Source organism: Populus nigra, chromosome 12 (genome assembly GCF_951802175.1).
Source record: "Populus nigra chromosome 12, ddPopNigr1.1, whole genome shotgun sequence".
Taxonomy (NCBI): Eukaryota; Viridiplantae; Streptophyta; class Magnoliopsida; order Malpighiales; family Salicaceae; genus Populus; species Populus nigra.
Genome location: NC_084863.1, coordinates 7,314,033 through 7,340,331, shown reverse-complemented (window position 1 = coordinate 7,340,331; position 26,299 = coordinate 7,314,033). Strand labels below are relative to the sequence as shown.

The following is a 26,299-nucleotide window of genomic DNA, read 5'->3' as shown; positions in this document are numbered from 1 at the left end:
AAAATATTACTCTAAACGACATTGCTTTATGTGGGGAGTCACGATATTTTTTTTATACCTTTTTTATTATCTGTAATGGAATTGAAGCTATAATTTGTACTAATGTAAGCGAGCGAGAGAGAATGGATTCCAGGAGACACAAAAGTGCCAAACACAACAAAATGGTACTGATATAAAGAAAGATATAGAAAAGGAAACACAAAAGGAAGAAGAAGAAGCCAGGACCAAGTTTTGAGAGAGAGCGAAGATTGTTCAAAAAAAATTTTAATATGGGTGTTCGGATTAATTTGCATGTACCTTGATTAATTCCACGGACCCTGAAGTTAACGATCATATAAGTCTTCAGTAACTATTATATTAGTAATTACAGAATTTAAACTTAAAACCACAGGAAAAATAATCTTTTTTGTCCTAAATTTTTTCTACTAAACCACCTATTAAATAATAAAAAACAAAGATTGCTGTAATTATTGGTGCTGGAGCCGGAGCACAAGAGAACGAAATAGAGAAGAAAACCCTCTAAAACTTAAGAAGAAATGCTTATTTTATGCTACGGTGAACACTAAGGCCTGCTATTTTTCTTCTTGATTCTTAAAATTAAGTTAATTATTTTTTTAATCTCTATTTATTCGGTGATATGAAAATTTAAAATTATCTAAATGGCACTCTTCGACCTTTTTATTCTTAGAAACTGGCCAGCTGATTCTTTTTCCTCTATTTTTCAACAACACTCCTAAGTATAGGGATTTAAATGTAAAATAAATGTAAAATAAATGAAATACATGACTAAAATATCAAAACTTCAATAAAGGAATAAAAAATGAAAGAAGGAAGAAACTTTGAGGATTAAAATTTCAAAATTTGCTCATCATGAATGGTTAAAAAAGAAAAAAAATGATGTTTTATTTATTTATTTCAATATTAAATTTAATTTGTTTTAAACAATAAAATTAAAATCTATATTGCCAAATTAAATATTAACTTTAAGGTGAGGATTTTTGTTTTTCTTGATGTCTCATGAGCTCTAAAAATTAAATTTCAGTGAAATAAAATTAAAAATAAATTAAAATAAAAAATATTTAGAAAATTAAAAGTAGCATGGAAATTTAGTAATTATTATTTTTTAAAGTGTTTTTTTGTTAAAAAAATATATTAAAAAAATATTTTTTATTTTAAAAAAATTATTTTTAATATTAACACATCAAAATAATTTAAAGACACAAAATAAATATTAATTTAAAATAAAAAAATTATTTTTTTAAAAATAATAAAAAAAAAACATAAAAAAAATAAATTTCTAATCGACAGTGCTGTATGCAGGGAGTCGCAAATTTTTTTCACCTCTTTTGGATTTCTTTCTTATCTAATTGTAAAAAGGAATTAAGTGTAATGTAGCTGTCATTTGTAATATAGCCCGAGCGAGCGAGCAGAGAGAATGCTAGTGCCAGAGCGCAAGAGAGAGTGAGTGAAGGTTGTTGTTGCTGGTGCTAGTGCCAGAGCGCAAGAGAAAGAAGTAAATAAGAAAACCCTCTAACCTTAGAAAGAAATGCTTATTTTCTGCTACGGTGAACAGTAAAGCCTGTTAGTTTTCTTCTTGACTCTCTGGATGCACAAATGGAAATCATAAAGTTTGCATTTTGTGACAATTTATTGCGAAATCAGTCTTCTTAAACTTGCTCTAGTGTTTCGCATCTCAAGCTTGACTTACTTTGCTGGATCTGTGTACAAGAAGCTGAGAATTAGGGTTTTATTTGCAAGGGTTTAGGGTTTTTGTTAAGTCACTTCTAGGTATTTTATAGTTCATCAGACTGATGAGTATTTAGGGCTTTATAGTGAGACTTGCATTGGCTATATTGGGAAATTTGGGTGCCTTTGAGTATAATATTCAATCGCTGCACTGGAGCGTTTAGGGGTATCGGGGACTATGTCTTCCTTAAGCAGGGAACTGGTGTTTCTGATCTTGCAGTTCTTGGACGAGGAGAAGTTCAAGGAAACTGTTCATAAGTAAGTCTTTTCTTGTTTTGGATGTTTCGTTTCATCTCAATGCTATGTTTGGATGCTGAGAAAACATGGGTAGACTATAAAAATCAAAAGTCCATGCTTGTTAAATGGATACCGTAAAAACAAATAAATCTTCATCATATTTTTTTCTTTGGCTTAGATGAAGGCAGGGTTTGGTTTTCCTGGTTCTAAATTTTATTAGAAAATTGATTAATTTTGACTTCATGAAGCCACATAAATACTTTTACACTGCTTACCACTATGTACCATCATTCTGTTTCCTGACTTCTCAGCTAGGAATGGTGATAATGAACATGTACTTGAATAGAATGCTAATGTACTGTTTTTGTTTTGTCTGTTGTCATCAAATGCTGATTTTAAGGTTAGAGCAAGAGTCTGGTTTTTTCTTCAATATGAAACATTTTGAGGATCAAGTTCAGGCTGGTGAATGGGATGAGATTGAGCGATATTTATGTGGATTCACGAAGGTTGAAGATAACCGTTACTCTATGAAGATATTCTTTGAAATAAGAAAGCAGAAATATTTGGAGGCTCTTGATAGGTGAGTTTTGAATATTTTGCCACCTTAATTCTCTTGTTTGTGCGCTTCATTTTAATCAGAAATACTTACCAGCCACTTGATAGAAAATAAAAGGAGAATGCTGACATCTGTCAATGGGGTTATAATTTAGTGATTTGGTTTGTTTTGGGGTTATGAACTCTGAAGTTTGCTTATATTTTGTCATGCATGTTTTGACTATTTTAATATTTCCTGCCATCAGACAGGATCGGGCAAAGGCTGTTGAGATTCTTGTTAAGGACCTGAAGGTTTTTGCATCCTTCAATGAAGAACTTTTCAAGGAAATAACTCAGTTGCTTACACTTGATAATTTCAGGTAGCTGCTCTTGCATCCTTTTCATGTTAGTTGTGATGTTCTACCATCAACATTTGTTTTCTGGACTATCAGGCAAAATGAGCAGCTTTCGAAATACGGGGATACAAAATCGGCTCGAAATATCATGCTTGTCGAACTTAAAAAGCTGATTGAAGCAAACCCGCTGTTTCGAGACAAGCTTACTTTCCCACCCTTCAAAAGTTCGCGACTTAGAACGTTAATAAACCAGAGGTTATCCTTGCATATTCTTCTATAAGCTTCACATGGAAAAGGCAAATTTTGTTATCTGATTTGTATTATGTAGATAACTTGCATATTGGTATGCCTTTACAGTTTCTGAGTGGCATGTATAGGATTCTTACTTTTGCTCTTAGAGCTCTTCGTCATGAAGTTGCTTTTCAAAGGCTTATTTTTCTTTTGGAACTTTCAGTCTTAATTGGCAGCATCAACTTTGTAAGAATCCTCGTTCAAACCCTGACATCAAAACTCTATTTATTGATCATTCTTGCACTCCTACAACTGCTAATGGGGCTCATCCACCCCCTCCCTCGAACACCCCCCTTGTGGGACCGATTCCTAAGGCTGGGGCATTCCCTCCGATTGGAGCCCATGGCGTAAGTTCTTTCTTGCATCTGCTCTTCCCTAAGTGACACTTGTGGGCTTTCATATAATCCTTGCAATTACTTGCATCATGCAGCCATTTCAACCTGTTGTTTCCCCAACTCCGGGTGCTATTGCTGGTTGGATGTCGGCCAATAATCCTTCTTTACCACACCCTGCTGTGGCAGCAGGCCCCCCTACTCTTGTGCAGCCTTCTAGTGCAGGTGAAGCTATTAATACTCATGTAGTTTGTGGTGCTCTTACCTTTTTCTAGCTTGGTAAAACTATATAATCATTCATGGATTTGCGCAGCTGCATTCTTGAAACACCCAAGGACTCCCACAGGAATGACAGGAATGAATTATCAGTCAGCTGATTCAGAACACTTGATGAAGCGGATGCGCCCTGGCCAATCTGAAGAGGTGTAGACAGATGAAAGTTCTTTTTTTTTTCTTTTCTTCCTCAAGTTCAATTTTCATGCTTGGTTGATGTTAAAGTACAAGTGGCCTTCATTTTGTTACTGTAATAATTATCTGGTTTCGTATTGCAGGTTTCCTTTTCTGGTATAGCACATACTCCCAATATCTATTCCCAAGACGACCTTCCCAAAACTGTTGTACGGACCCTTAACCAAGGATCCAATGTCATGAGCATGGACTTTCATCCACAGCATCAAACCATCCTGCTAGGTTAATATTTGAACATATGTTACAAGTTTACAAAAAAAAGAAGAAAGGTTTAAGTTTCATTTGATAGGATTGATGTGTTGACAGACCTTTCGAATTATATTTTTTAGTTGGGACAAATGTTGGTGACATTAGCCTTTGGGAAGTTGGCTCCCGGGAAAGGTTGGCACATAAACCTTTCAAAGTTTGGGATCTCTCTGCTTCTTCAATGCCACTGCAGGTAGTTTGAGTTTCAACTGCATTGGAGATATTAATAGATCTAATTTTTAATTTATCTGTCTTTTGGTTGATGTCAACACCCATAAATCCTCTAATCTTCAAAAGTTTAGTGACAATGTGCGCCTTTTGGTATTGCTCTTTGGTGACCTTGTTGCTTGGCAGGAGAATTAATTATAATTGGGAATTGGAGTTTTAACTGATTGTTCTCTGTTTTCCTTTTCTTTCGGACTGATCCTTCTTGCTAATGGTTTGTTCATGCTAACAGACAGCATTGTTGAATGATGCTGCAATATCTGTAAATCGATGTGTGTGGGGGCCAGATGGACTAATGCTTGGTTTGTATTTAAATTTGACTACTTCCTGAGTATGATTTATTTTATTGTCATCTTTGTATGACATTGTTTGCATTGTTTAAGTGATTGTTTCTTTGTATAGGTGTTGCATTTTCGAAACATATAGTGCAAATATATACTTACAATCCGACTGGAGAACTGAGGCAGCATTTAGAGGTAAGTTCAGTAATCCTGGAAACTATATCATGCTGGATATTATATCATGTGACTGCCTGATTTTATCTTTTAGATTGATGCCCATGTCGGTGGTGTGAATGATATTGCATTTGCTCATCCCAACAAACAACTATGCATTGTCACATGTGGTGATGACAAGATGATTAAGGTATCAATTATCAGAGGCTAATTAGTTTCCTTTCACTAGGAAGAATGGTTTCTTTATGGTAGCCTCCTGCATGACAGGTTTGGGATGCTGGAGCAGGAGGCAGACAATATATATTTGAAGGCCATGAAGCGCCTGTGTATTCATTGTGTCCCCATTACAAAGAAAATATCCAGGTAAAACTCCTTTATGAAGCTGGGTATTGGGTTCTCACTAACAATTTAGTGTCTTCCATGCTGTATGTTGTTAGCAGAGTGATGTCAAATTATCAATACAAATTTAAACATGTTTGGAGGTTTTTATCATTTTGGTCACCTTATAATCCATCTCACTTGGTCTATATTTGCAGTTTATTTTTTCAACAGCAATTGATGGGAAGATTAAAGCTTGGCTATATGATTCTTTGGGATCTAGAGTGGACTATGATGCTCCTGGACTTTGGTGCACCATGATGGCATATAGTGCAGATGGGACTAGGTAAAATATGTCATAAAGATGGTTTACTTTTTGCTTTTGCCCTTTGTTTTCTGTATTACCAGTGTGCTTAATTTATGTCCACTCACAAGGATACTAGTAATTTTAGCACTTGCATTATTCAAGTTAAACTAAGCTTACATTGATTTATAAGAAAATAAAAAGATCAATTTTCACACTAACTTATATATATATGTGTGTGTGTGTGTGTGTGTAATATTCCTAATGTTGGTAGATACATATATTTACCACCATTAGAAACATGATAATGCTATTTTTTTATTCAAAGGATTTTTAAACAATATGAATTGTTTTCTTGATTCTGTCCTTTTTTATACAGAAATAGTTTAGAGATTAGATATTTTGCTGTTTTGGCAAAATTTGCAGTTTTGCTCAAGATTTTGAATCATAAATTAATTATCTATTTTAAATACTAAAAATGTGAAGAAATATGAAGAAAATTCCAGACATGTTGTTGTTATCATCATTATTATTTATGTTATTCTTACATTTTTTTTTAAACCGTCTTTATTGAATATGGAATAAACAATATGGAATTATCTATTAGAGACCGAAGAATTCTTCATATTATGGGAAAGAAAAGACTTAAATGAAGGTCACAAAGAGAACAAAACGTGGTAAAAGGGGAAGTAACCACCCTTTTCCTGCATGTTTGAGAGCGTGGTAGATGTTATTTTTCAAAGTGTTTTTTTTTTTGGAAATGCATCAAAATAAAGTTTTATTTTATTTTATTTTTTAAAATTTATTTTTGACATCAACACATCAAAACGATCTAAAAACACATAAAAAAATTAATTTGAAGCTAATTTTTTTTTCTCAAAAATACGGCTGGACCGCAGTGCCAAACACCACCTTAAACAACAGGAACAATTTTTCTCCTTTGTTGTGAAACTAATGTTTATGGAAAGTAGAGTAATTTTATCATTAATCTTGGCCTTGTTTCAGATGAAAGGTTGAATTAATCAATGTAATATAAAATAGGTAGTTTATTAATCAAATGTTTCAATAGAGTTCTCTCTCTCTCTCTCTCTCTCTCTCTCTCACACACACACACACACACAGGGGCTGAAAATTGGCCAGTTTAGATACTCTTGATTAATAAGAGCAGTGGCTGAAAATTATATAACTCTAGAAATCTCCTTTCTCCAAAGATTTGTAGCTGAGGAGAGAAAAGAAACTCCATAGAGAGCACACCTTGATTTAGGGGTGGGGTTCTATGAGCTATATATGGTTAATATACATTGCTCCAAGCCAATTTTACACCGGAAAAGATGTTGCATAGCCTTAAGAGTCTTTCAATGTATAACTTGTTCCCAAAGATGGAAAGGGAGCTCTTGGCTCCCTAGGGTTATTTACTCTAGCTCTATCAACACCCACACTTAAAACATCCTGTGTAGAGTAAACTATTGCCCTCTCGAGACCATCAAGTCAGTCTCCAATGAGGCACAAATGCTTTAGATATATTGTCCATATCTATATTGAGCTCATATGTAATAACTATATTTGCCTGATAAAATATTATTGCCTTGTATACCTAATGAAATAATGAAAAGTAGTTGTACTCGATACATATTAGGTGTGTATGGATATGTTCCAAATGCATGAGGTACATTTAGGATATGCCTCGGATTCGTGATACATTCTTGAGGCAATTTTCTTTCTTCTACCTATTTCATTGATTTATTTTCATTTGTTTGTTTTGTAAATGTTCTATTATGAGATATATATATATATATATATTTCATGAGTTTAAAAGTTTATAATGGCGAGTTTTATTTTAAATACCTCATTTTGTTACTTTTGGATGAAAACAGTTTTTTTTTCATTTCATTTTTACATGATGAATTTGAAAACACTTCCAAACATATCTCACATTGGCTACCATTGGTATCCCTGTAAATATAAAAACAGGCATATAGCTTTAGTAACTGGAATTCTATCTTGTATTACACCCATTTGACTTGACAAACACTTAAAGAGTCTAAAATACTCATGCCAGATAATGACACTCAGATTAAAAAAATGACATTATTGGGCGCTTCAAACCAATGGAAAGATCCAGGACATTCTAGAAAAAAAACCAACTGTAACCCCTGACATGCTCTTGTATCTGTTACTCGTATGAAATCCTAGCAACTTGGATTAATAATATTTCAAAGTTAGAGAAGTTGATTTTTCACTCCTATTTTTTGTGCCTATACATTTTGTCTATTGTAGTACATATACCATTTTGTTTTAGTTCCTAATCTAACCTAAATTACATCATGTCTTGTCAGAAATAAAAATTGCATTGCACAATCTTTCAAAACTATCTTGCCTTGGACATTTTATTCTATGTTATGGATTTTGTAGTCATTTTTTTTTTTGTATTCCATGTGTCCGTGATTTTTAGGTTTCCTCTAACCTCCTTTGTTTTAGCTCAGGTAGCTTTTCAGTAGACTAGTTTTGGGAGAGATTACTGTCCTGGGCTTGACATAAACCCTGCTTTGGGCACTATCTTTTCCTTCAATGCCACTTGTATTATCCCTTACAAGGTGTGATTACATGAATATAAGCATTCAAAATGGTATGGGTGATGTATTGCTGTTCCATTTTCGCAGGCTCTTCTCTTGTGGAACAAGTAAAGAAGGTGAATCTCACCTAGTTGAGTGGAATGAGAGTGAAGGATCTATCAAACGAACATATTTGGGTTTCAGGAAGCGTTCTTTAGATGTTGTTCAGTTTGACACAACAAGGAGCCACTTCTTAGCTGCTGGTGATGAGTTTCAAATTAAGTTTTGGGATATGGATAATACAAACATGTTGACAGCTGTTGATGCAGATGGGGGGTTGCCTGTTAGTATTAGTGTGCATTCCTTTTCTAATTGTTTAGGGGTATAAATGTAAGGTTTTGCAGTTCATCGTTAGTTTTCTTTGCAGGCTAGTCCTAGACTGAGATTTAACAAGGAAGGTTCATTGTTGGCAGTCACAACTAGTGACAATGGTATTAAAATTCTAGCCAGTAGTGATGGATTGCGCTTGATAAGGATGTTGGAGAGCAGGGCTATTGATAAAAGTCGAAGCCCGTCAGAACCAATCAACTCTAAGGTAGTTATATGTTTTGGTTTGATCTATTTATTTTTACCTTGTGTAAGGTCTGTACAATATGCTGTGTTGAGGTAAGAAATAAGATTGTTATCATAAAAAAAAAAGTTACTAAGAGAATCCTTGACTTGTTCACATGCAAGGAGAGCCTGCTTAAAGACATCAGGTTAAAAAAACTACCCTTTGTAAAGGCCAAGGCATTAATATTTCTTTAGTGAGCAGAAGTTTGGTCAGCAGGGTGAAATTAGTGAGGTTGTCATGTGCATGAACTCGTATAGATCTGTTTGGTACTTTTACCAGTGGACCTTAGATTCCCTTATACCAGAGTATCAAGAATTTCCTTTTAAATAGGGCAGGCTCCATTTGATTTTGATGAAATGCTGTTATCAATTAATTCTAAGTGTTCCACATTTATCAATATTAAGTGTTCAATATCTTGATGCATCCGACACATTTTCTTCTTACACCGTTTCATTCAATTCTTGCAATTTGTTTCCAGAGAAAAGATTCAAAGCTCAAGTGGTAGATGCTGAAGTAAAATTGGATTAGCGAACCTAATAACTTAGATACAAAATGATTGTTTGATAATGGTATAGTTCTTCAAAGGTGATGGATCATTTGTGCTTTGATCTTGTGTTGGAAGAATGGTAGCTTAAAGGAAAGGAAACTTTTCTAAAAGTGCTTTAAAATAAAATAAGAATGCAGCAGGAAATGTTTATTTTCCTGATAACTTGTTAAATCAGAGCCTGGGGATCTAGAAAACCATGATATTAGTTCAATAATGTGTTTACTGGTTGAAGGGAAGGAGAATTTCATGCTTAAATTTCAGTATTATGACGCTTAACAAAGGAAAACCTTATAAATATGATGCCTTCCGTTGATCATATAGTTTTCAAATGATAGCATCCCTTGCTAAGTCCTAATTTTCTGTTTTGAAAGAGGATGGTGGCTTATTATTATTATTATTATTATTTTGAGAAATGGCTTTTGGAGTTGAAAACCACAGCATGCCCGTGTATTGTTTTTGTTCTATACTCCTATATCAGTGCATTGGATACTTACTTTGCCAGGTGGCATGTTTGCGGTGCTAATGAGGTTTCTTATACCTTTTATTGTAGCCTCTGATTGTTAACGCACTAGGCTCTGTGGCAAATGTTTCTTCTGGCCTCGCATCATCACTGGAACGCTCAGATAGAATCCAGCCTGCAGTTTCTATTGGCAATCTTGTAAGTTAAGCAATTTTCAGTTCCATGCTGTTAGTGCTACCTGGTCTCTAATTTTATTTTGTTTAACATAACAGGGTACCATGGACAACAGTAGGCTTGTTGATGTTAAACCTAGGATTTCAGATGATACAGACAAATTGAAAAGCTGGAAGAGTGATATTGTAGATTCATCTCAGCTAAAAGCTTTGCGGTTGCCTGACTCCATAGTCGCTGGCAAGGTAGGTAGTTAAACAATATGATTGATAACTTATTTCTTACTGCAAACTAGTTTTAAATTGGGAAAAGATGTTTACACACACAAGCACACACATTTATGTATACCTATGTATGCATGCATGTATCATGGCATTTTGTTTTTCTTCCATGTGCAACTTTGCCACTTGTAGCAGATATTTTTAATTGCATGGGTTCTTAGATTCTTTTTGCTATCATTCTGGACTTCTGCCTCTTATTTGTATGGTTTAGTGTTTGTGGTCGGCATCGTGTTTACTTTATCATTGAAGCTGTTATTCCCATATTGCTTTCAGAATTGTATGGTTTTTGGACTGCTATTTTGCATGGTATTGTTGCTTCCTGTTTAGCTTGAGTACATTGGCTGTGGTGCGCTTGAGTACATTGGCTGTGGTGCAACTCCACTGCATAAATATTTCCTATTTGAGAGAAACATCACCGGTAATTCATCTGCAAAGGAGAGGATTGCTGCAAAATCAGGGAGCTCGTGAAATTTGCTTCTATATGAAGTAGAAAGGGGTGGCTAGGGTAGCATATAATTTTCAGTCTAAAAAAATTGAAAGAATAATAGCTAGTACCCTGTAGAACATGCAATATTTTTACAATTGATCAATGAAGAACTGTAGGTATGTTTCAAAAATAGCTGTTTATTTTTCATCTCTATTTTAGAAATATTTATCCATATTAAACTAATACAACATGTTTAATACCATTAGTTGTCCAAAATATGGAACCAGAGCCTCGTTTATTTTGTCTTTTAAGTAAAGGACAGGGAGATTAAGAAACAGAACTCAACTGTTGTTTTCTAAAGCGTGGAATTTGGAAAACAACTTAAGTAGTTTTCTGGTTTTCTAGCAAATGGGGGAGGGGAAAAAATAGAGAAAACTTGCATTTTGAAGAAAATAGTTTTACTTTTGAAAAGTAAACTCCTTTCTACAGTTTTCTGTTTTCTTGAAACTATTAATAGAAGTGGATCATTTCTCACAACAGAACCCCAAATCTTTTTCCAGCAATATGATTTTTGGCTCTACGTTACGCGCGAAAAATGAACTTCTCTATTTGGTGGTGGGAAGGCATTCTTCCTCCTAGACCAAGTTTTTTACGTTTTCCAAAGTTGGAACTGAGAACTGTACTTTCTTGAAGAGAGTGTTAACTCTTTAAATGCAAATCCTTTTTATATTCTAAAATGAAAGAATAAATAAATATTGCAGTTGAAGTACAGGAACAATGTGTGTATTATATGTTAATACATCCTGATGTCATTGTAAACAATTGACTTATTCTTGAGGGAAACTAAATTCGATGCAGGCAGAAATTTGGAGGAGAAGGAAGTAGGAGAGAAGAAAAGCTGCAGCTACTAGAACTGTAGACATGAAAAATTCTATTCTCAATTCTCAATTTGTTGCTCTAACAATAGGACAGGTGCTTAATATAAAACCAAAAAGACAACTGATAAAACCATAAATCAAACAGGGAAATAAAAATAAAATGAACACGAATCCTAATTAAAAGCTACCTAATAGGTCAAGTATAAGTGAATCAACTATTAAATAATAATTAAAAAAGAAAACCTAACATAAACTAAAAGTCCCATATAACTAATAATTGAGCCCATAATTGTTGGTTAATTTTTGCTTTGGGATGCAAATCGAGGAAGAGTGGTTCACCAAGGTACCTTGTACAAGAGCCCATTTCATTAATCAGTTTTGGCAAGATTACAATGCCTTTGGCACTAATTAGATTGATGACATTATTGATGCCTTAGATGCTATTATGCATATGGGTTCTGAAATTTATAAAAGTTTGATGAACAAATTAAAGCCTGCACTATGATGACTTGAAGCTTCAAGTGAACAAGGAGAGAATGGAAGTTAGTTACGAATTTTTTAGTCTCTGCTGAATCTTCTCTTGGCTTGATTAATACAGAGATTTCAGCACATTTTTCACCAAACAATGTTTTCCTATCATCTTCTGTACTTCCCTTGAGTCATTTATTCAATCAACTTCCTTAGGGTTGCATTGAAGTTGAGACTTGTTTGTAATAAAAACCGGACCCTTCTTTTTAGGAGCTAGTTCAATTAGCTGGATAAGATTTTCAGATATGGGGAAAAAATGATATTATGAGGATGATGTTTCTTATCATTTTCTGCCTTTTTTCTTCTGGCTTCACCATCAATTTTTATTTATTTATTTATTTATTTATTTGCAACTATTAGAAGGGGTTTTTTTAACCAAACCTCATTCTATCTTTACCATCCCCACCCCTTGAGTTTAGCTCCAGGGAACCCCAACATCTGATATGGATTTGGCATGTTCAAGTGTATTTAAATAAAAGTTAGATTTGGTAATCTGACCCAGTACAGCAGTGTTGATCTCCAAATTACTGGTTGCCAATGTTTCTTTTTTTGGTATAGGCATGCACATTTGCCTGAGTTCATGCACAAGCAATATATTGTTGTGCATGATTATTTAAAGCTGATTAGCTGAATGCAATAGAGAAATTGGATTAACAACTTTGGAAGGGTCAAAATAGAAGACTGGGAGTTGGTATTTGTGTTCCAAACAATTGGTTACTTCTTGTTAAGCATTCTTGCCATGTTTGGAGAGATTTTCTTTCCAATAAATAAGAGCAATATTGAATAAATTTCTTAACCTTGTCAGTCCATCTATTGCTTGCTTTGTTTTTGGTAAATGGTAATGGTGATCTATACAATATGCGTTGACCCCTTCCTGTTGTCAAAATCCTCCTCTAGCAAGCTGAACCTGTTACCCTCTTACTTACTACTAGAGGAGAAGCAGCACTTGTGTTGCAAATGGTGGTGGTATTTTTGGGTCAAACCAATATAGTCAGCTGATAGTTAGTAGTCAGAGGGAGTGGGAGTGGGAGATGGGGACACAATATATGCAACACTCATGCCTAATTGTGCATGTTTTGTGATGCATTGTAATAAGCTTTCGTTATATTTGTAACTAATTTGGACATTCATTTGAGCGCACATGGCTTCTAGTCTCCAAGTTCCCTCAATTCTCCCTAGCAAACTTTTTATGCAAAGATAAGGTTCCCATAACATTAAAAGCTTGTTTTGGTTGTCAATCATTAAAAAAAAAAAATACTGATAACATGTTTCAGATAAGAAGACCCTCCCAAAGCATTGTCTCCTAAAGTGCTTTCTATGGATGCCAGTAGTGGTGAAACTCCCAAACACTTATTTTTGCATTGCCTAGAACTTGGATTGTGGTGTAACCTTTTCTGTGTTCGGAAAAACTTGGTCTGTCCTTTTAGTTTGGAGGAATTTCTTTGATATGTTTTTGGGTTTTAAGAAGTGGTAGCAATTTTTTATGGCAATGTGCCAAATTTTCTGTAATTTAGTGCGTCTGGAACAATTGAAACTCTATAATTTTCCATGATGAATGATTGTATTTTCATTTGATATGGGATAGACTGATTTTCCTAGCTTCACTTGAGTGCTCCGCCTCAGATGTTTCAGAGGTGTCTCTTTCGCAGATGTGCAGACTTGAAAGGAATATTGTTCAGTTTCATTCTTTTTTTACTGCTTTTTGATTAGGATATCTCATACTTCTATTGCACATTTCTGTTTCTTCCTATCAATGAAGTTTTTTTTCCTATTACATGGGTATACATGATGTTATGCTTTATATAGCTGTCTCTTGCTGTAATAATCGAGGATAACAGGTCAGTAATTCCAGGTTGTGCGGCTGATTTATACTAACTCAGGGCTGGCTTTATTGGCCCTTGCCTCTAATGCTGTCCACAAGCTGTGGAAATGGCAGCGCAGTGAAAGAAATCTGACAGGAAAGGTCTGGCTCATGTCTTTAAATGGTGAAAATCTCTGCCCCTTTTGACTGTTTTTTGTGTTTCATTTTCTGCGTGAAATCTTGTAGGCTACTGCATCAAATGCACCACAGTTGTGGCAGCCTCCTAGTGGAACTCCCATGACTAATGATATAAATGAGAGCAAACCAGCTGAAGAATCTGCTGCATGCATTGCACTATCCAAAAATGATTCTTATGTCATGTCTGCCTCTGGTGGGAAGGTCTCTTTGTTCAACATGATGACATTCAAGGTCTATTGTTACAGCACTTAATTGATTTCTGATTTAAAGTTTATTATATTTGTTTCTGTTTTTAATATTTAATTTGGAACTTTGGTTTGGCATGACTTAATAAAACTCTTGAGCTTTCTTCTTAGGTCATGACAACATTTATGTCCCCACCTCCTGCAGCCACTTTTTTAGCATTCCATCCTCAAGATAATAACATTATTGCAATTGGCATGGAGGATTCTACTGTGCAAATATATAATGTCAGAGTTGATGAGGTGATCTCTATGTGCGTGCATCCATGTGTGTGTGGGTGCGCTGGTCTTTTGATTTTGCTAATGCTTGCTCATTCTTTCAGCCTAACTAGCTTCCTTGTGATTTGGAAGTTCTGAGAAAAAATTGGACACAATTATCTATGCTTATGAAAAGATTCCTTAAAAATAAAACTATCACATACTACTACCAAATGATTGTAGATTCTACCTTTTGGATTATTTATATTTTTTTGATTTGATTCCTGTCACCTCACATTGATAGTAAATCAAACAAAGCTCCATAACAAGATAATGAGGAATTCTGTTCTGTTCTTGAATTCTGGAAATTAAGAACATGTGATATGTACTGTTGAAGTTATTGCAGTATCTACCCCTTATCGATCTTAAGGTTTTCCTTAAGGCATCTAGTTATGGGTGCGAAGTTGACTTTTGAAATTGACTGCAGGTCAAAACTAAACTCAAGGGCCACCAGAATCGAATAACAGGACTTGCTTTTTCACAGAGTTTAAATGTGCTGGTGTCTTCTGGGGCTGATGCACAGGTCAGTGATTAATAGTTTAAATGGGTTGGGTTATTTGATGTTATCCTGAGGAGAGTCTGTGAAAGCTTATGCTTGAAGCAGGAAAAATTGGATAGTTTGTCCTATGGAACTCACTCTCCCATTCTGCTATGTTAACATGTCTGATAAATAACCTCGAAAGATCTCAAGCCTGTTGCTCTTTCCTTGTCCATAAACTCTGTAAAGCTTTTGGTTTTTCTTCCTCGAACTTTCCAACTTGCTTTAAGTTATAAGTTTCCTCTTTGAAGTTTCGTTATTGAGTTTTCTTCTTCTCACAAATCGATGTTGCGTCTCTTAAAAAAAAATCCTTTTTCACTGAACTTTACAAATACAGGGCCTTATATCTAGAATATCAGATGTTAAGAGAGTTTTTTTAAGGCCCTTACGTTGCCATTTACACAAACATGGTGTGTTGTATGATGCCTTCATGGCCTGACACTTGAAGAATGTCAATTCAGATCACTTAATGCACCGGCAATGTGCTACTTTGTCCTTTTGCAGCTTTGCAATTCACTTTCTTTGTGATGTTTTTAGGAGGTCCTCATTGGATTATATCCCCCACTGCCCTAACTGTCTACTTGGTCCTTAATTCTTCCCTACTTTTCCATCGTCACAACATTATTGATGTTCTTTCTGATAATTCAGAATGGTCCTGAAATGGACCTTGCAAAAATTTTTATGGAAAGTTTTCATGGCGATCACATTATTCATTGTTCACTATTTCACAAACCAATGCAACTGTTAGATAAATTATAATTTACTGGCACTGGTTCCATAGAAGTATTGGATGTATATGGCAGATGCTCACTCCAAACTGGAATATGGATTCATAAAGTCATCTCATATTGATTTTAAGCCATTTTGCACTTTTCTTGTCAATAGAAGTACTTATTGAAGCTTTTCCATGTGATGTATTATGTATCAATACTGCCTTTGATGGGTTGAGTTGCAGTTGTGTGTCTGGAGCATTGATGGATGGGAGAAAAAGAAAATGAGGTTCATTCAAGCACCACCTAGTCGTCAATCCCCTTTGGTAGGCGAAACTAGAGTCCAATTTCATAATGACCAAGCACATTTGTTGGTTGTCCATGAAAGCCAAATTGCCATCTATGACAGCAAACTTGAATGTTCGCGCTCAGTAAGTTTTCCATCATATATCTTTTATCACCATAGTATTTTTTTTTTAATGAACAAAACCCAATTTGAAGTTGGATCATTGGTCAAATGAGAAAAGAAGGCAAGATAGGAATAAGCACCATCACTTTAGCAACCTAGTTGCCTTTGATAGTCCATAAATAGCTATCTAAGGAAATTCTGTCAGCACCCTATTTATAAAATCAGGTGGTTTGTTTATTTTATTATTCGTATCAACTTCTTCCATCAACTGTAGTCTCAAGGTTAGGGGACAATTTCAAATACATATTAAACTAAGTAAAAAAAAAAGCCCTACCACCCTTCTCCCCTCAACCCTCTGAAAAACAAAAAATTGAACTTCATGTTTTAACCCTGGTCCCAGATATTGAACAAATTGCTGTACTTTCGTAAATTCATCACACAACCATATTCTTGATACTTTATGGAAGTTAATTCAATTGTGTGCCAGCTATCCCACTAGTTAGTTAGAGCATGACCAGCATTTTCTTTTGAATTCTGTTAGCACTATGAATGCGTGTCAGACTTGTAAGGATACAAGGGTCTATTTAAAGTCCTTTAGTTGGTCATTTTCAAGTCAACTCATTGTATGCTATTTCTTGTTAATGAAGCTATTGCATTTTATTCTCTTGTGAGCATGTATTGTATGAGCAATTGCATTTCAGCAACGAACAAAAAGGAATACTGGACGAGGTAGATTAGATGTGAAGGAGGGATTACTTGTCAATATCTTTTATGGTCAGATTTAGAGAACCTGGATTTTGTGTGTTGTTTAATTAAATTTTTACAAGTGTCAATCTGATTTTGACTGCAAGTCCTGACTTTTAGTTTATGTCTGCGCAAGAATTGGACATTCATGTCAAAATTGCCAACTTTGGGGATAGACGTTCTTTATTATGTTCGCTATAGTCATGAACGAGACAAACATTGAGTCATTTACAGGTTTCTTAAAAGATCGGAAGTTGATAGTTTGCAGTAATGAATCTATTCTGTTATTCTGTAATCAGTATCCTTAAAAGGTGATGATCAAATACATGAAACATGGTTAGTCTTGCAGTTTATTAATGATGTGTCAATTATTTTTTCACTAATGTATGATCTTGTAGTGGTCTCCTAAAGACACCCTTGCGGCTCCCATTTCAAGTGCAATATATTCAAGTGATGGTTTCTTGGTTTATACGGGTTTTTGTGATGGTGCTGTCGGAGTTTTTGACGCGGACAGCTTAAGAATCAGATGCCGAATAGCACCTTCTGCTTATATACCTTCACACCCTGCAGGGTAAGCTGGATTTTTTGTTAATGGGAGCTTGGGCATTTCATTTCTTCTATTTTTTCAGTACTTTTTTTTTTTTCATTAAGAGGGTGGGGGAGCACATGCGTTTAGGACCAAAATTCTAATTGATGAATCTAATTTGCGTAAATAATAATTTAATCCTTCTTGTTCCAGTCCCTTGCCCGTGTGGTTGTTAATTTTTTCTGCTTAGAAAATGACCAAGTTGCCCCTAGGTTTCTTTCAATTAGTGACCTAATTGGTGACAGCCTAGCTCCTTATTAACAGGTGCTTAATGGAGGGACTAAGTTGTAAATGGAAATAACAAAAATAGGGATGTGATGTTGGGCTTTTTAAACCAGAGGGACTAATTATTTTGACAAAAACCATTTGTTGCAGCAGCACTGCCTATCCTTTGGTTATAGCTGCTCATCCATCTGAGCCCAATCAGATTGCACTTGGTATGAGTGATGGTGCAGTACATGTGGTTGAGCCATCTGATGTGGAGATGAAGTGGGGTGGCCCATCCTCTCAAGATAACGGGACCCTTCCGTCTAATACATCGAATCCTTCTCCAAGTGGTCACCTGTCAGAGCTCCCTTCCAGGTGATGGAGCATTGTTGGGCAGTTGTAACCACCAGGACGACGAATACTATGGAAAACTTGCTCAATTTTAGTAATTGTCATTTTTTTTCCCTTGCGTTAATAGTTTGTTTGCATTTAATCAAGGTCTGATATTAATATTCATTATCCCCTTCTTTTATCTTCTACTGGGGCCATCTTGCTGTTTGAGGTTTGAAAGGAATTTGTATATTTTTGTCGCCCCTAAAATGATGCAAGACAAGAGGCTTTGCCCCCGCAGCTCTGGAGGTTTTACAATAGGTATGTACGTTCCCCCTTTAATGAATTGTGTTTGGAAGGATGCCAAATTAATCAGTTTTTAATTTGTTCTGTTACCTGCCGTTGCGGTGTTTAACACCGATCTGAACAGGGTGGTTAAGACAGAAATAATAAAGAAGTATTTAACGAGGAATGGTGATGATGAAAATGAATATAATGAAGGCTACAGTGATGACAGTTTGATAATTCAATATAGTCTCGAGGGGATTTACTAAAATGGAGATGTTGATTCCATGATCAGCCAAGATAAAGGCATTGAGTTGTATACCTTTGAACAAGTGATTTGCTGACAAGTTTATTATAGAAGGGAGGAGTAGCACCTCATTTTCAACTGTCAGAGTTGTAGTCAGTTCTTCCCGTTAAATGGCCCTGACGATAAGCTTTGCTTTTGGACAATAGCTTTTAAAAGATTGTGGCGTGCATGTTAGAAAGGTTTGTCGAGAAGTAGGAGAATGTACGAGGTTGTCTTCGATGTTCAAAGCAAGTTAAGAGCCAGCTAATGATGGTGCTCCTTCCTTCGATGAATGAAACTCTAGCGAAGGCAAGTTTCGAAGATAACTTGGTTGATGATGCATGCTGTCGAACAAGCAGATAGTTGGGAAGCACAGTTCTTCGCACTTTCTTTGCAAAGGACGAGCAATATATATATGCTTAAATCAATAGGCTCACTTTATTTCAAGAGTTTATATTTTATTGTGCCAGCTATATTACCCTCTTCTTACACTTTAAAATTATCGATTAATGTTTTTCTTCTTTCTGTTTTCTATTTTTCATATAAAAAACCTTTCATAACATTTATTTTTGCTTGTCTAATTTCTCTCATTTATAAAATAGTTTTTAATAGCAACTTTTTTTATATCATTATTACAAGTCTTGTTAATAATCAAATCAAATTTTGATAGTAAAAGTAAAAAAAAAGATATAATTCTTTATATTTGTAAATCTTGTTTTAAAAATATAAAGTTTAATGATAATTAGCATGGTGAGATGTTCTAAACCTTTTCTAAGAATTATAGTAACTAACAGGAGTAAAACTATATGATAATAAATCATATGAATGATGTATTCGCCCTCTCCCCACCTTCCTTTCTCATGGTAAAAAACCAATCAACCCCTACTCTTTCTTATTTATCTCCCACCGACAGTTCATCAAGACTGTCCTCAACCACAAAGCAGCCGCCAGCAGCACTTCCAACTGTCATCAACCACAGAGCAGCCGCCATCACCAAAAACACCCACTGTTTGAAGATATGGCATGGTTGAGATTCCAAAGTTTTGTGTTCCAAGAAGAAGGAGATGTAATATCTCGTGTCACATTTAATTGTGCCTTGAATGAGACTTTTTCTCTCCCCCTTGTTCTCTTATAATCCATGAAAATGATGCAATGATAGGGATATTCTGAATATTCTTTATGCTTTAGATGCAGCTTAGAGCTAGATGAGGATGGATGGCTATTTGTTGACGGTGGGGACATATCATTAGGAGTTATAGGTATTATTGTGTTCATGATTTTAGAGGAATGAGATTTGTTTGGGAATAGAATCTGGACTCTGCTTTCTTGTGTTGAAGAAAAGAGGAGTCATATCCTTGTAGCAAGCAAGTGTTTGCAATTAGTGGGAGGATATTGAACTAAATTATTCAAATGATTTTCAAACCCTCATATATTCTAGCTTTTTGATTTTAAAGCAAAAAAAAAAAAAAATTAACCCAGGCGAATCAAACTAGTTTGGTTTAAATCAATTTCTAGTTTGGTATAGGTTAAAGTTTTCAAAAATTAAAAACCTGGTTTGGTTAGAAATTTTTACCTGGATCAAATCGGGTTTGGAACACCCCTAATTAATACAAATAATTGTCCAGATTATACTTTTGCAAAAGAAATTCTGAGATATAAGAACATTACAGTAATTGGAACAAAGAAATTTAAATGAAAGATTGGTGAGTGCTACTCATGACTCATATATAGGAGGTCACACAAGAATACAAAACTCTATGTTTTATTCGCAATTAATAAAGAAATTAGTTGAAAAGTTTGTAAGGGAATGTGATATTTAAAAACAACCTAAAATGGAAATAATAGCATATCATGACCCACTATAATCTCAACTAATACCATAAGAAATATAGAGAGATATCACTATGGATTTTATAGAAGAATTGCCTAGGTTAGGGGAGAAGGATACAATCATGGTTATAGCTGGCAGATTCACCAAGTAAGGATACTTTATAACTCTATCACAACCATTTATAGTTCAGGAGATAGATCAAAGTATTCATGGATTATTTTTACAAATTTTATAGTTTGCCGGTAACTACTATAAGACAAAGGTTTTCACAGGTATATATACTGGAAGGAGTTGTTCAAAGTGTTGGGGGTTAAGCCGCTAATGAGTTCTGCCTATCACCTTCAGATTGATGGCCAAGCTATAAAGATATATCAGTGTTTGAGGATCTATTTAAGGTGTAAGACAATGCAGGTGGCATCATTTATTGTCCTTAGCTCATCAAAAAATGGTGGTAGAATTTTAGTTTTTATTTTGCTACCAAGATGAGTCCCTTTTATGCCTTGAATGGATATCCTCCACCTAGCTGGCAAATGACCACACAGGAAACTACAACAGCAGTGGCGATAGTAGAAGAGGTGATTCGGAGGAGGGCTAACATGGATTAGTTGTTGCAGAAACAATTGGAAATGGCTAGACATAAAATGAAGCAGATGGCAGACAATGGAATAGCAAAAGGGAGAAGGATTCATTTGTAGCTAGTTAGATGGTTAGTAGTTGAAGGAGAAAGATTTATTTGTAACAGAGATGTGTAATAAGAAATCCATTTAAATCACTTGGTTTTGCTAGGAGGATCTTAGCACTGTTTAGTTGTAAATTTATTTCCTTCCAATTTAAGCGAATTGGCTCTCATCTTTTCGAGGAAAATAGCCAAAGCAAGAGCCATGGCTCTCAGCTCATCTAATGACCTTTAAAATGAAACCATAGATTCAAAAGCAGAGTGATCTGATCCGTAGCAAGTTTCTCTATGCCTTTCAAAAAGATAAATTGAAAGTATAGCCTTATCTAGAAGAAAATATGTACACATCTATCTGAATTCCAAGCTAGCTTCTATCATCTGTGATAATTTCTAATCTTCTTCTTTTGTGCCTAAAGCCTCCATTCCAGGACACCAGTGCCCAGGAAAAGCTGCCACTAATGATACCAGAACCACAACGTTGCCATGACTGATCAGTATATAAAAGCTCTTCTCTTACACCACACCATCTAATTGAAGAGACAAGATCCTCACATTGCCATGTCTGACAAAGTACAGTGCAAAGTAGCGATTGATAACAATACACATGTTATCTATGAAGGTTGCCTATCCCCATCCATGTTCAAGACCACCACTTTGATAGCTGTTTTTGATGGTGGTCTATTGATCTTCTCAAGTAACCTACTGAAAACTAATTTGACAGGTATGCAAGCAACCGTAGTTGGCGCAGATGTCTCAGGTTTGATAAGCCCATCCATTTGACCATTGCTAGTATCGTGCATGGGCTTAGAAACAAAATTTTGCTTGACACCAATTGATGACAGGGTTCTCGTTTTTTGATTAGACGGTAAGCTTACTTTCTTTGGCAGTTTTCTCGGGAGCTTCTTGTCCGCTGAAGACCGGGAAATGTGGGGAAGACTCTTCCTCACCAGGTTTGCCTTGTAACTGAAACTGCCTGCACTTGATTTCCTAAACGGAACTGTTCTTTCTTGATCCATAAATGGAATATCCTCAGCACCAGTATCAACTCCCAACACTGATGATAAATGGGGGCGAGGTACCCTAGAATTGGTCCTTCTTGCAGTTCGCCATGCTGGTGGCAGTGAAGTGCTTTCATCATGGTCAACTGCTTCATTGCTATAATAATCATTCAGAGGGAAATAAGTTTCAGATGAACCATCTTCCACAGCTTCAATTAAGATCGGATGTCCTATTATTGCCTTCCCATCAAACTTGCTGATAAGGGAAACAATAGGAACACGATCTTTTTGGTAGCTTGATTTGACCTTTAAATCCACATCTATTAACATAGATCTTGCCCTTCCCCCAAAATGGCGATGGCCAGCAAATATTGGATTAGAGTGCTCCCCTCTGTCTTCCCAGTGTCTCCTAAAGGTATGTCGATCCTCCAAACCCATGCCTTCCCATTCTATCATATTACGACCAGTATTATTTTGATCTCTGGACGCCAATCTTGATGAGTAAGAATAACCTCTGTTTCCAGGACAATACGGTTTGGACCCAGTATATTTTCTGCCCAAATTGGCATCTTGAGCACCATATGCCCTTTGGCTAGACATACTTCCTTTCACCCTGTAAAAGGTTCCGTGAGAAGCTCCATTAGAACCTTTTCCATATTCCATGTTGACAGGCTTCTGTGTAAGATATCGAATGTTCCTTTTCCCCTTCAATTGCCATTTGGACACTGCTTCATTTGCAAGATAGAGGTCATCATGATAAAGGTTATCCATGTCATCAGAAGACATTGATCCATCAGACTCGTCACTGCATGTACTAGCATGTTGTGCTGGTGCATCAGGCTGTCCCAGAACATCCTGTTCAGCTTCTATAGGCACAGCAACATCTAGACAGCCAAGTAAATAAATACACACCAGTGAGATAAAAGTAAAAGACAGTGCCTTCTGAAGTAGAAGAGACATTATGAGCCATGACTTCAACAACTGACCTTTAAAACAAAAACAATCAATTTGCAAGTCCAAAAAGGATCGCAATATTTATGAGAACGGAGTAATAAATACTTAACCTGAAAAAACAACCATTTCTTTGTCCATATCTGGTTCAGTCTGAGAAGAATCACACATGGAATCAGATGAATTAGATCCAGAAAAATCAGATTCAATATCTTCCATAGATCCAGAGGACGACTCCTCTTCATTTGATGAACCAGCATGGGAACGCACCCTGTCTTCAAAGCAAGAAGAAGACATCTTATTCTGGTTTGGAGGAAGTTCTTTATCATCTGTAGAATCACTAGAATCGGCAGGCAAGTTAGAACATCCCCTCCTCTTTGCCTGGAAAATATCTCCCATCTTCTCCAACCCTGAAAGATGGAAACAAAAACAGTCAGATTGCAATAAATGAGTAAATTCTAATTTAGCAATATTCTGCAATGCTAAAATAAGTAAGCAGGCCACATCACATCCCTTGACTAGATATTCCCCAGTCAACCCTTCTGTGACCACCTTCATTTATCTAAATAGTGTTTTACCGTTTGCATGAGCAGTTATTTGCACAAGAGGGGCACTGTTAGGAGGATCCTCATATTTGTGGTCTGCTATAGGTCTCCTCCAAGAACCATCTAAATCAACAGAAGGCGAAAGTTTTCGCTTTAAAGAAGTCCTCAGCCTGAAGTCCTGCAAACCTCTCGTCCGCAGCATTTCCTCACTGCGATCTTCTAAAACTGGTTGATCTCCATCCTTGGCTTTCAGTGGAAGTGGACTGCCTGGAATCTCTGTATCAACTTCTCTAGAAAGCAGGTTCGATTTAACATCCTCAGGTTTTCCAATATTACTTACTAAGCCTTCTGAAAATGCACCCAACTCGGACTTCACAGGCCCAGATGATTTACTTCTTGGGCTGCCCTGGGCAACAACCAATTTTCCTTGCTTTATCAAGAGTCGCTTTTCAAGCTCAAGGGCATGAAGAATTGCATCTTCTCGACGTGCATATTTCTCTCTTTTCTTGATTGGCATGCCCAATGCAGATTCAGCCCTTTTGATGCAATCAGAAAATTCAGCACACCGAAATGCTTTCACACGCTTTGACTTTTCTAAATTGTACCAGTCCCTGTGAAGAAGCAGAATAACATAAAATCAGAATGAAGATGTGACAGATATATTGAAAGATGGGGAAATAAAATAACTTGAAATAAGGGCAAGGAACACTTGGTTTAACACTTCCAGTAGGGAAAAGGAGAAACAGAGTAGCAAAACATTTGATTGAATATCAATAACTTAAAGAACCAATTGTTTGTTTTTTTCATCACGTCAAGTTTGAGAATATTTAAACCTCAATAAGCTATTATTGCATAGAAAAGAAAGAGAGAACACAGAAAATTAACAAAACAAAGACCAAAAAAGTGTCATGCATAAAGAAATGCGATGCTTGTTAGGTTTTCAAGAAACAAAATCATAGATGATTGCAGACTCTATGGACTATGCACAGAGCGTTATTTTATGGGAGTCGATCTTGACAGTATGCCCAACATGTTTGTTTTATTTCACGACAGATATTAAAAGGCATTTAGAAGATTTGTATATCACACAATAACTTTTCATTTTGTTCAGCATGTGACAATTCCAAGAGGTTAGAAATGGACTTGGGCAAACCTTATATTGATTATCAATGCATAAGGAAGGTGGTGGGAAAAAGCCTCCGGCATTTGGGGACTTGATCAAACTAGAAGCCACTGTTAAAATGAAGCAATAACCGTAGAATGAAACTCTACTAGGGAGGTTATGGAAGAATGATTCCATCAAACTATTCCCAAGTAATCCAATATGATTTAAGATTTTGCAAAAAGGAGCAAAAGGGATGTTAGGATTAGCTTGCGCAGAATGAGTTTGTTCATATTTGTGTATAGAAAAGATTACCTGATGGTATTTCCTACCTGCCTACAATCCAATCTAAACGGAGTAATACACAATTTAGCAGCTCATTTACAGATTTTGTTTTATTTATTTACTTGTGAGCAAATCATTTCTCTTGTCATTACAACAATCCCAAACAAAATTAACAAGAAAGACTTACACGCTAGCATCATCCCTTCCAAGGAGTTTGACCGGAGTGCCTGTTCGCGGCGATGTTAGATTATACTCTGCGAGCTCATCCGCCTCCATTATGTGACCGGGCCACCACGACCCGTTTCTTCTCCGCACCCACACAATCGGACCTATGCCACCATCGGCCGCCGTCCCAGGACTCTCCTCCATCCACGAGCGCGCGCGCTCTCTCTCTCTCTCTCTCTCTCTCTCTATATATATATATATATATATGTATGTAAATGCAGTTTTTATTTTACAGGAAACAAAAAAAGAAAAAGAAAATCAATCAGCCTCCAGAGAAGAAGAGAGAGAAGCGGATGAACCGGAAAGAGGTGTAAGTGGATGATCTGGGTAAAGAGAATCGGATTTCCATTCAGAATTGCTGACTTCTCATTTTCTTCCCTTTTAGGGTTTGGTTTGTTTTCCTTTCTTTCACCGATCTGTTTTCGAAATTCCCTTGTTTTCTTATCTAATATGATATAAAGGCAGATTGATGGATGGATTGGTTTTTGTTCGGTTTTTTTAAAAACGAAAACAAACAAGCAGCAGCGGCATCAGCGGCAGAGAATGAAATTGAAGGACGAGTGGTGTGTTCTGCTGGCTCACTGATTGTTGACGCGGAAACTCGCCTCGACTCTAACTAAGTCCAGTTTCTTATGGGCCTCCTATGGTTTTGGGTCTAATACCTCTTTCCCCTAACAAAGCCCATGGCTCGACTTAAAAGGGAACTCTCGTTCCTTGAAGAAATTCCACGTGTTCTAATATATATTTTAATTAACAAAGCTCATGACCATTGTTTTATATATTTTAATGTATATATCTCTTTTGTAATTAAATAACATGCAAAATTAAATTTAATTTTAAATTCAGCTAATAACATATTACAATTTTTATATTTGAAATAAAATATCATACTACATAATTGAATTCAATTATTTAGTTTAAAATATATGTCAAAATGAATTAAATAAAAATTCTTAACTGTTTTTTTCTTAATTCAATTATACTATTCGATGAGCTATTTTACACATAGTTTTAAAACTCGGCCCGGTCAGATGGGTTGACCTGAGACCCGACAAGACCCAGTCAAAAACTCTGTTGCAACCTATTGACTTTTTTTTACCAAAACAATGTCGTTTTAATTTTT

General features: G+C 35.8%; 2 protein-coding genes across 4 annotated transcripts; one reads left to right on the top strand and one right to left on the bottom strand.

Annotated features, from left to right (window-relative positions):
- The first annotated feature begins 1,391 nt into the window (after positions 1-1,391).
- LOC133669258 (protein TOPLESS-RELATED PROTEIN 2-like) lies at positions 1,392-19,084 on the top strand. 3 transcript variants are annotated; one of them, XM_062089323.1, is made up of 26 exons: positions 1,394-2,004; positions 2,384-2,563; positions 2,784-2,897; positions 2,970-3,128; positions 3,328-3,511; positions 3,595-3,721; positions 3,810-3,919; positions 4,048-4,186; positions 4,294-4,403; positions 4,668-4,737; positions 4,838-4,911; positions 4,985-5,080; positions 5,158-5,253; positions 5,427-5,554; positions 8,173-8,407; positions 8,492-8,659; positions 9,775-9,882; positions 9,957-10,100; positions 13,822-13,932; positions 14,017-14,199; positions 14,325-14,453; positions 14,896-14,991; positions 15,962-16,147; positions 17,268-17,440; positions 17,834-18,313; positions 18,423-19,084. In XM_062089323.1, exons 1-25 carry the CDS (start codon positions 1,925-1,927, stop codon positions 18,039-18,041), a joined length of 3,408 nt encoding a protein of 1,135 aa, XP_061945307.1. In that variant the 5' UTR covers positions 1,394-1,924; the 3' UTR covers positions 18,042-18,313; positions 18,423-19,084. The 3 variants fall into 3 exon arrangements, with proteins under 3 accessions (XP_061945308.1, XP_061945307.1, XP_061945306.1); XM_062089322.1 differs by having other exon boundaries at positions 17,831-18,313; XM_062089324.1 differs by lacking the exons at positions 17,268-17,440; positions 17,834-18,313; positions 18,423-19,084 and having other exon boundaries at positions 1,392-2,004; positions 14,325-14,464; positions 15,962-16,099.
- Positions 19,085-21,295: 2,211 nt separating this feature from the next.
- LOC133669919 (uncharacterized protein At1g51745) lies at positions 21,296-25,779 on the bottom strand. The gene is made up of 4 exons (XM_062090252.1): positions 25,139-25,779; positions 23,598-24,175; positions 23,133-23,429; positions 21,296-22,952 (listed from the first exon to the last, which is right to left on the bottom strand). Exons 1-4 carry the CDS (start codon positions 25,318-25,320, stop codon positions 21,682-21,684), a joined length of 2,328 nt encoding a protein of 775 aa, XP_061946236.1. The 5' UTR covers positions 25,321-25,779; the 3' UTR covers positions 21,296-21,681.
- Positions 25,780-26,299: the final 520 nt, after the last annotated feature.

Excerpts from the sequence above, each read along its gene's own strand:
- LOC133669919 (XM_062090252.1), bottom strand. The coding sequence starts at position 25,320 with ATGGAGGAGAGTCCTGGGACGGCGGCCGATGGTGGCATAGGTCCGATT. Across the intron at positions 23,430-23,597 it reads AATAACTGCTCATGCAAACG|GGTTGGAGAAGATGGGAGAT; the intron begins GTAAAACACTAT and ends TCCATCTTTCAG. Across the intron at positions 22,953-23,132 it reads AGAAATGGTTGTTTTTTCAG|ATGTTGCTGTGCCTATAGAA; the intron begins GTTAAGTATTTA and ends TTGGCTGTCTAG.
- LOC133669258 (XM_062089322.1), top strand. The coding sequence starts at position 1,925 with ATGTCTTCCTTAAGCAGGGAACTGGTGTTTCTGATCTTGCAGTTCTTG. Across the intron at positions 5,555-8,172 it reads TATAGTGCAGATGGGACTAG|GCTCTTCTCTTGTGGAACAA; the intron begins GTAAAATATGTC and ends CCATTTTCGCAG. Across the intron at positions 8,408-8,491 it reads ATGCAGATGGGGGGTTGCCT|GCTAGTCCTAGACTGAGATT; the intron begins GTTAGTATTAGT and ends TTTTCTTTGCAG.